At 39.3% G+C, this 9,824-nt stretch overlaps 1 protein-coding gene across 3 annotated transcripts in view; it reads left to right on the plus strand.

Moving 5' to 3' along the window:
* ano2b (anoctamin 2b) overlaps positions 1-9,824 on the plus strand; it is a 76,578-nt gene that overhangs the window by 10,085 nt on the left and 56,669 nt on the right. For all 3 annotated transcript variants that reach the window (XM_015030575.1, XM_015030576.1, XM_015030577.1), the window contains exons 3-6: positions 3,940-4,038; positions 5,093-5,244; positions 7,610-7,664; positions 8,268-8,319. In XM_015030575.1, the coding sequence (XP_014886061.1) occupies positions 3,940-4,038; positions 5,093-5,244; positions 7,610-7,664; positions 8,268-8,319 (358 nt within the window). The remainder of the gene's footprint in view (positions 1-3,939; positions 4,039-5,092; positions 5,245-7,609; positions 7,665-8,267; positions 8,320-9,824) is intronic.

Consider the following 9,824-nt stretch of genomic DNA (forward strand, 5'->3'; position numbering starts at 1 on the left):
GTCTGGAGGAGCTTTGGGTAAATATGTGGCACTTTGCTTGAGCAAGTGTTCAGGCTTTCCTGAATGGTTGCCACAGGAAAATCATTGATTTCTTAAGCATACATGAAACATTCAAGGCAACACTACAGGTATGTTTTTAATGAGGAAATACAATTATAACATGATATTAAGCTTAAAAAAATCTATTTTCTATAATACCGCCCCTTTAAGAGTTATGGTTCCAACATCAGATCACTGGGATATACATTGTTTACTGACCCAGTGCCAGTTTACCCAAGGGTCCACAAGTTTCAGGATGAACATTAAAGCCATAGTACTTGAGGCAGTTACCAAAGCATCCCACAGTAAATCAAAACAGTAACTCCACAGGTGTAGCCAATGCCCTGCATTGGCTACAGCACTGGAAGATTATGCCTTACAAATGACCCAACACTGTACACCGCCAATGCAGGGCAGTTGCACAAAATGCTATTTAAGAACAACATCCAAAATCACATCGTACAACATCCAACCCAGTCTCCTCACACACACACATACACACACACGCACACACACACACACACACACACACACACACACACACAGAAGCTGATCACCTTGTCATACTCAATAAAAACACTTCCACACCCCTGGCTGCGGCCTAGTTACCCCCCCCCCCACAGAGATGAAGAGATAATTGGAAATCATGACGCTAATTAACCTTCTCCAGGGTAAGGGTATTTATATCCTCCCCTTTTTGACGGAGCGACCAAGAAAAAAGAAAACGATGGTGAGCGGCGGCGCAGAGCCGGGGCGGACGAGATGAAAGCTGATTAGCCAGGTGGTAAGAAATAATGGGAGAAAATAGTTAGGAAATGGGAAGAAGGAACCAAGTTAAGGAACATCAATAATTAATTTCCCATTGCCTAATTTTCAGATTTAAAAGAGGGACGAGCAAATGAGTCCGTTCCCGACTAGAGGTTCAGACTCTATAAATGTACAGTGGTACCAGTTTGTTAAACTGAAGCTGCAAGTCTTTTTGTAAGGAGTAAAATAATTTCATTTATATATTGATTTGTGTTGGCTGACTAAAGAGTTTTTAAACTTGACCATATTCACATATGGTCAAGAGTTCTAGAGTTCACATACAACTCTAGAATTGGGTCCAGATCAATAGTTTCTTTAAGTAGTTGGTTCTGTTGAGAATTTGGATTTATTGTGAAAACCATTAACTGTAATTAAAGATGTTTTGCAAACAAGCATGGACCTTAACATATAGTCTCCTTTCAGTCTGACTGAGATTGAGAAACTTTGCAATAAAGGACAAAGATCTCAGTGTCTAGATGTGCCAAACAGGTAGAGACATATTCCAGATAACTGGGAGCCTAACTGCAGTGAAATATACTTCAGCCCAAAAGGACAAAAAGAAAAAATTAAAAAGCCACAACAGCAAAAGCCACATTGGAAGCTATGCTAAAGGGGTTGTTGTAATAAGATGAAAGTTATGCTAAAACAGAGGTTATGCTAAAATGGGTGGAATGCTAATACGGAAGTTATGCTAATACAGAAGTTATGCTAAAATAGAGGTTATGATATAATGGAGGTAATATGAAAGCTATGCTAGTAATAGCTATGCTAAAATGGAGGTTATGCTATGCTTAAGAGGAAGTTAGCATAGGTTCTGCTTGCAAGCCTTTTTATATGTTCCATAAATTCTATTTTTGTTTAGATTTTGCTGTTGTGTTGATGCTTTAGCATGTTGATGACCTGTCTGGGCCACCGTAGAAATGTGTTTTGAATTGGGGGGGCTTTTGAGGGAGTGGTTGGACGGTTGTAATACAAGAAATGTTAAAAACCACGTTTCTGTTTCCTTCCATCTTACATTGAGTTGGACTAAAACATTGAACAAAATTTTGCTTGTGACATTTTGTTTTTAGTCAAAACTCTTGAATCAATCCAAGAAAAAAAAGTGTCAAATCAAACTTTATTCCAAAAAACAACTTCACTCCAGAAGTTTCTTCCCTTTGGTCATCCTCAAACTCTTGTCCAACTTTCACAACATTGGTCTCAGTTGTGTTTTGTGTGGTGGTGAAGAACAGGCACTTGCACAAAATGTACCTTTCTTTCAGTTCTAGCTTTGGCAGGAGGCAGAAATTGGTTGCTACTGGTTACAGATTGGTTAGAGCACAATAACACACTTCTCAAAATAGCAAAGTGCAGGCATCAACGCAAATAGCAGACTCCGAGCATTCACAAAATAACGGTTTTTAGTTTGATCTGTGGTCTCCGTCCGCCATAGATCAGGGTTTCTGTGCTTTTAGAGGCCTGAGAGATTCCTTATACGGAAATGATCCATACATGTGATTTTATTTGAAGGGAGAGCAAAGTGACCTGGCTCCCCATGTGGGACAAAAGAGAACATGGCTGGAAGTGAGAGAGATGTTAAGGGAAGGTCAGAGGAAAAGAGACAAGCAGTCAGTCAGTCAGTCATGAAAGCAGCAGAAAGCACAGTTTGGGGAGGTGAAAGATCTCAGCAGAGAAGGAGTCCTGAGAGGAGAAAAGGACTCGTCTCAGATTTCCATTGTTGGCCATGCCACCTTTCTCCTCTCCCATCACTCGGCCCTTTCTACAGAAGCTGGAGGGGGTCTGAGAAGGCTAAGGTTACCTGGCCGCCGTCCCCTGCTGCCTCTGCCGACTTTCATTCCTGTTTAGGCTAACAACCAAGACCATTAAAGCGGCGGCGTAGATTTTACAGGATAAACTTTCAGCACTGAATGCAGCGAATGCACTCCACACTCTGTCTCATTACATATCTATACCCCACGGCAGGGCTCCGCTATTTAATCACGCACCTCTATGGTCCTATTTTAGGGAAATAATTGTCATCTTTTGTTAATGCGTCTTATTATAATGACTGTGTGGGCCAGACACAGTTATTCATTAGCAGAAGAAGAAGCTAAATAAAAATGTGTGAGGAGCGGACTGCTACAGACAACAGCCTCAGGCGGCCCGTCAGCGTTGGCCACAGCGATCTGTCATAAATACTAGAGGAACGGTTGCCGGGCAAGTTTGGTCCGCCAAAGAGTGGGAGTGGGTCGGAGCAAAGACAGGGAATACTGGCACTGATGGCAATTCAGTTCAGTTCAATTTAATTCAGTTCAGTTCAATTGAGTTCAGTTCAGTTCAGTTCAGATCAATTTGTTTCAGTTCACTTCAGATCAATTCCGTTCAATTCAGTTCAGTTCAATACAGAACTTCAGATCAACTAAATTCAGGTCAATTCAGTTGCAATTTAGTTCAGTCCAGTACAACTCAGTTCAGTCAGTTCAGTTTAATTCATTTCAGTTCAGATCAACTCAGTTCAATTCAATACTGAACTTCAGATCAGTTCAGATCCAGTCAATTCAGTTTGGTTCAGTTAGAGGACAATGAAATATTGACGTAACTGTATCTTCATAGAGTTGCTGTTCATGCTTCAGCTTTCAGCACCAGCTGATCTAAATAAAGTCGCCCAGAGAGTTTTGTCCTGCAGGTAAGACATTACCTGCTTCCACCTCCTGAAGAATCCCTCTCAGCCGAAGCTTCAGACGTCAGACATGAACTTGGAGCAGCAGGAACTTAAAGTGAATTGCGTTTTGTATTTAGGCCTCTTGCTAAAACAAAGTCTGCCATTTTGGAAGGCGAAGCTGCATTGACAGATGGTCCGTTAAGCCATTTCTGAGCAGCAGTTGGTTTCAGCCAAGCAGGCTGGTATTATATTTCACAGAACAGAAAAGTACATGCACACAAATATTTGCGAGGAATCAACTGTTTTTTTTGTTTTGTTTTTTTTAAGCTCCAACGTGTCTGGGGACATTTTTTTTTCTTCTTTTTTTTCTGTTCCTGTCCAGTTTCTTTTTCAGCTCCGTTCAAACATGAAGCGTCTTCTTCTCTTTTCTTTGTTTCCTGTCGGCTTGGCAGACGAAGACCCATGGGCCCAGCTTCACTCGGATCCACGCGCCGTGGCCCGTGTTGTGTAGAGAGGCCGAGTTTCTCAAGATTAAAGTTCCCACCAAGCAGGTGAGATTCAGGTACACCTCTGACGCAGACCGGATTCTAAAAAACACCAAACTGACGAAATTAACTTCCAGGCTTCATATGAAGTGCTGTACAGTCATGATTTTCACATTTCAGGCACAGACTTTCACATATTTGAACTGGAATTTATGCGACCGACACATAAAGAAGTGCATAATTGAAAAATGATACATGATTAAGTTCAGTTGAAATCTTTTATTGATGTACCACATTTAAAATAAATGCAATGATGTAAAGTTAAAAAAGTTTAAGTTAGTAGAATCTATTAGCATCAACAAGAGCATCCAGGAACACAGCAGGGATCTAACTAAGACAGACAAGTCCTGATTTATGTTGGGATATATAATGTAGAAACTACCAAAAGTGAACAAATGCTGCACATCACCCTTAACCCACCGTCTCTATAGTGAAACATGGTGGTGGCAGCATTATTCTGAGATGGTCCCTTTCTGCAGTACATTAATAAATAACGTGTCGTATTGGGAACAAACGTTTTAGAGGTTGTGAAAACTTGAGAGCTTCACCATGAGGCAACAGCTGCAGTAAACGTTCTAATTTGAATAATGAGCTAAACTTAAAGCTCTGATTGATGACTAGGATCATGTATATGATCAGATTTAAATAATTTTTTCTAAAGTTCTTCTAGTCGACCTTAGTTGTGAAATGGAGCCTTATAAATAAACTGAATTGAAAAAACATTAATTAAATGTGCTGATTTGTGTTAGTTTGTCACATAGAATGCCATTAAAATACATCCAAGATTTCGATTGTAATTTGCGTGTAAATACTTTTGCTAAGTGCTGTCGATGTAGGCGACGTGTTGTTAAAAGCATTCTTATGCTTAAAGAAAACTGAGCTGCAGTTATGTTTTATGGGAGAAAATGTGAGAACAATTTTAGAATCTGATTGATAAAAAAACCCCCAAAGAAACTAGAAAGAAGCTGTCTGATAAAGAGACGATTCTTCTCAAAGTCTAAAGTACTTCTAGTGTCCAGCGCTGAGTGACCAGCGTGTCTGTTGTCTTGGTTTTTCTCAGAGTTACGAACTCAGAGAAGAAAGTGGTTTTGGGTCCAGTATGAGCTCAGTGTGGAGGAAACTGAAGCAGCCCTTTGAGCCCAAAGTGCCACACCAGGACCACGGCAGCACCAAGTTCCTGTCCCACTGCTTCTCCAGGGACAAACTGCACATGTAAGACTCTGTCCAACCGTCCATCCGTCCATCCATCTGCTATGTTTTGCTTGCCTTATAACCATTTACTGAACTATATTTACTTGAGTAACTTTCAGGAGTATTTTTACTACGTTGTACTTCTTACTTTTTTACTCTTGTCATTTCATTATGAAGTATTTCTACTCTTACTTGAGCAGCATGTCTGGATTCTCTACTCTCTGAATGAATCACAAACATGTTTTAACCAAAAATTCACCAGGTACAGACACACACAGGCAGCTTTTACTAAAGTTTTATATGTTTTTTGTTTTATGGAAAGAAACTGGTTTTCTTTTGCTCGATTCTGTTATTCTTTGTTACTTATATGAATTATTGTCATTTTGGTCCTTAAAATACCAAAATTTCCACTTAACTTTATATTTTGATCTGTTTGATGATGTAATTTTAAAATATTAAATGATTTATAATTTGATCAGTTACTCAGTACTTGAGTAGACTTTTTACCAAATACTCTTTTGCTGTTGAACATGTTGAAGTAGTGTTACTTTTACTTGGGTGTAATTTTTCGCTACTCTACCTGCCTCTGCTTATAACCAAACATCACCACGTTGGATTCATCTCTTCGTCTCCTTAGCAACACCTGGTTGCTACTTTCTCCCCTCAATCTAAACATCTACTCTGACCGATTCTGATAGTTGTATCTAGTGACTGCTGTGAGGAAGCTTGAGCAGCCAGAGGTCAAAGGTTGAGGTTACTGAGTGAACCGCTGAACAAGCAACCTGAGCATTAACCTGGACACTTGTTCAAATGAAGTATTCAGGACGAGCTTTGTTTCAGGTTGTCCTTTTGGTAAATCAACTCCTCTCTGCGTTTCCTCCGTTTTTGCACAGGCTTGAATTTTGCTGTGGACGTATTTTTTATCTGATTGGATATTTGGCTGCTGCTCTTGACAAAAATAGGTAGAGGTCAGTTCATTTCTCTGGTTTCAAGGAGAGCTTTTATGAGTTTTTAAGCATTGTCCACGTTTTCAATGAGGTCGAGGGGAGGCATTTGGGAGAATGTTAGCTTTCATTATGTATTCCTAAAACCAACTTTCTTACATGTTTCAGAATAATTTTGGAGCATCAAGGTAGGTCCAAATTGAAGTTATTTGGTCTCAGATAGAAACAAGTTAATTAGGACACTTTTACCCTAACCCTATCGCCTCTATAAGGATGCTACAATGTCACTGGCTCTGTTTCAATCCAATGAGAATTCTTTAATAAACAGGAAGTAGAAGTTGCTAACTTAGAAATGGAGTGCTCCTGTCCATCCTGGAGGTTCGGGCTGGGCAGGTTAGCTAGGTCATAACTCATTCGGAAAATTTGTCTCCATCTCCCCTGTGGCGTAATAACTCTTTTTCAGAAAAGCTGAAAACCACGTAAACCTTTTTGCGTTTGTCTTTTTTTAATGCACTTTTTGAAGTACATGTTAAAGAAGGCTAAAGGAAACGGCAAACTTCAAAATAACTTACTCAAGTTCGCAAAATCATTTTTTACACGAACACTTGGGGTTTTTCTGAAATGAGTTAAAGTGCTGAAGGGGAGATGGCAACAAGTTCTGATGTAGCAAATGACTGATCCATGCTAGTTAGCACCCTGCACTTCCGTGCGTTGCATCAATGTCTGACGAAATGACGGTTAGCATAGCCTGATTGGTACGTTCCAAACCAGTAGGTGGAACATCGCCACATTTTCAAAGTTTGCAATTGAATCTTCGTTTCTTGACTGGACGAAGAAACGAAGACAAACGATTACTTCCTGTTTCCTAAACTCCATTTGGACACAAAGCTCCAACAGGACAGGGATCTTAAAGATACATCAACACCAGATGTGGAATCTAAATCAGGTTTTTACTTTAAGCTTCACAGCTTCAACTCTTTTCCAGATTTGTGAATAGAGAATTATTTAAATAAATCACTTCTGATCTCTGCTACACTTCAGACTTGTCAGGTTCTGGTAATGGTGTTTAATGGATCCATAAGTCTTTCAAACACAGCTAGCTTTGCTCTTGACTGACTAAATACTGTTTCAGACAGAAGTAATGGCACCTTATCTTTTTTCTTTCTTTTTGACTTCTCCTAATTTGGTCTTGTCAAAATGGGATTAAAAGGCTCAGAGAAGTGCTATGAATGTTTTTAAATAACCGTTGAACCATTTGTTTGACAGCTTTTTTTAAATTTTTAATTTTTTTTTATTGTTCCTTAGTTGTGAAATGAAAATGGTTCCCCTCAGATTGGCACAGTACATTCACTCCTCCTACATGAACTCTCATCACTTGATTTGTATGATTTTAAATACAAAGAAGCGCATCCATAACAACCTGCTGGCTGTGTTTACTTCAGGTACAACATCACGTCTAAGGACACGTTCTTTGACAACGCCACAAGAGGCAGAATAGTAAGTGTGTCTTTATTGAGTTCAGCATTTGTTATAATCGCTCATTTTTTTTTACCTGTGATGGAGTATAAAGAGTGATGTAAAGGGAAAATAAATATGTGGAGAACAGAGGAGAAAATGTTCAACAAAACATTTTGAAATTTCTAGATGAATTGCACATATTTGGAAGAAAAAAAAAACACATACCCAAATTTTGAAAAGTTGCGCATTTGCATGAAAAAGAGACAATTTTCCACGATTAAAGGCATCAATTTGTGATATTAGGACTAAAATGTTCTGTGACGTTGTAAAATAAAAAAAATACATGAAAATTTTTTATGGAAATTCTTGTAAATTTGTTTATTCTTAAGGTTCTTTTTTTTCTATTCATTATTTTAAAATATTTAAAATGTAGGTCTAACATTGAACATTTATGCCTTCAATCATGGGAAATTGTGAACTTTTATGTTGGAAAATATTCATGTTTTTTCCCTGAAATACATGAAATCAGTCTAAAAATTTTAGAGACTTTGGCAGAAATCTACTCCTCTGTTCTGTATTTTCGTTTAACCGCAATGACTCTGACTGTTTATTTCCAAACTGATGGTCTTGAATCTTTTCCAGGTCTATGAGATCCTGAGGCGGACGGTGTGTGTACGAACATGTCAAACCATAGGTGAGGAAGCTGCCACAAAAATTTGTGGCAGAATTTTTGTAAAATTATGCCACAAAGCAGAATTAAAAAAAAAAAAAAACTTTGTGAAGAAAGATAAAGTCTTAGGTCTTAGGTACCCAAAAGTTGATATTTGAGTAAAACCAAATGAACCCAAAGCAGACAAACTGTCTTGTGATGTCGTTGCATCACAAACTGGGTGTTTAATGTGACAGACCAACGCAACCAGCTCCCCTGCTACTGCATCCCCACATCATGATGCTGCCACCACAATTTTTTCTAAGCAGCTGCACTACAAAATATACAATATTTAGATTCTGATTTTTATTTTACTTTTCACCTCCATCCATCCAGACTTAGTGTATTCAATCTGAAACCAAAATATTCCCTCAGCATGATGCTGCCTCCACCATTTTCACGAAGTCAACTTTCTAATTTTCCCTTGACCTAAAATGCATCTCCTACTTTGTGTTGGTCTGTCGCTTAATACCCTCATGAAGTACCTCAATATATATCCCATTTAGATGCATTTAGAGCTAGGCTAGGCTAATTTAGCTTAGCTTAGCTGGGAATTTTTCTCCCTGAATATTTTCATTGAGACAGTTGCTCACCTCAGTTCTGTTTGACTCTCCACAGAAACACAGCAGCTCACCAGACATTCCACCAATATCAGGACTGAGATAATTATAAATATAATGTTACCTCAGCATTAATGTTTGTTGTTGCTAGCAAGGCAGGAAAAAGCACCGGCTCTCCCCAAAACAGCCGTGCTAGGAAGCGGGTTAGCTGCATGTGTAACATGTACTGTACTTGGCGTTGATGTAGTTTGTGCGAGCCGTGGTTCCTCTGTGGAGATGAGCTGACACCCTTTTCATGTCCAGTGTCCCCCATATGTCTGGTTGGCTGGCCCATGGCAGCAGACGGCCTCAGCCAGCGGGTTCTCACAGGGCTGCAGGGGAGGAACGGTAGAGAAAACAGAGCTTCATCTCTCTCTCTCTGACCTTGCTTTTCCTCTATTCCCTTCATTCCTCAGTGGAGCAACACACACACACCCTGTTGCTCTGCACCATCTCCTCCACAAGTGGGTCACACTTCCTAGGTCAGCTAAAGATTGGAAGCAGGGGCCTCTGGGAGATGTGGTTGTTTCTGTCTGGTTGAGTGTGTTCAAGCGTGAGGATGGGTGTTTCCTGGGTGTGGTGTTTGTTAACCACACAGGTGTTCTCTGCTTTTTAACAAATCCCTTCCACGGACTAATAATGCTCACACTGTCTTTGGACTGCATTGATTTTACTTTGAATTTAGCCTGAGGTATAATGGAATATTAAGATCATATTCTTGTAACAGAACATCTTAGTCAACACCCAGATCTAAACCTTATAAATATGCAGTAAAAAGTGAAAGTATATGTTCTCTTCATATGCCCTTCTGACTCGATCATTTTTTCATGCATCAACTCACAAAAACAAATAAAATACAACAAGTTTTCTTTGTAAGTTCTTCAGAGATTG

Source organism: Poecilia latipinna, unplaced genomic scaffold (assembly GCF_001443285.1).
Source record: "Poecilia latipinna isolate Pla-1442-1.1 unplaced genomic scaffold, P_latipinna-1.0 Scaffold186, whole genome shotgun sequence".
In the NCBI taxonomy this organism is placed as follows: Eukaryota; Metazoa; Chordata; class Actinopteri; order Cyprinodontiformes; family Poeciliidae; genus Poecilia; species Poecilia latipinna.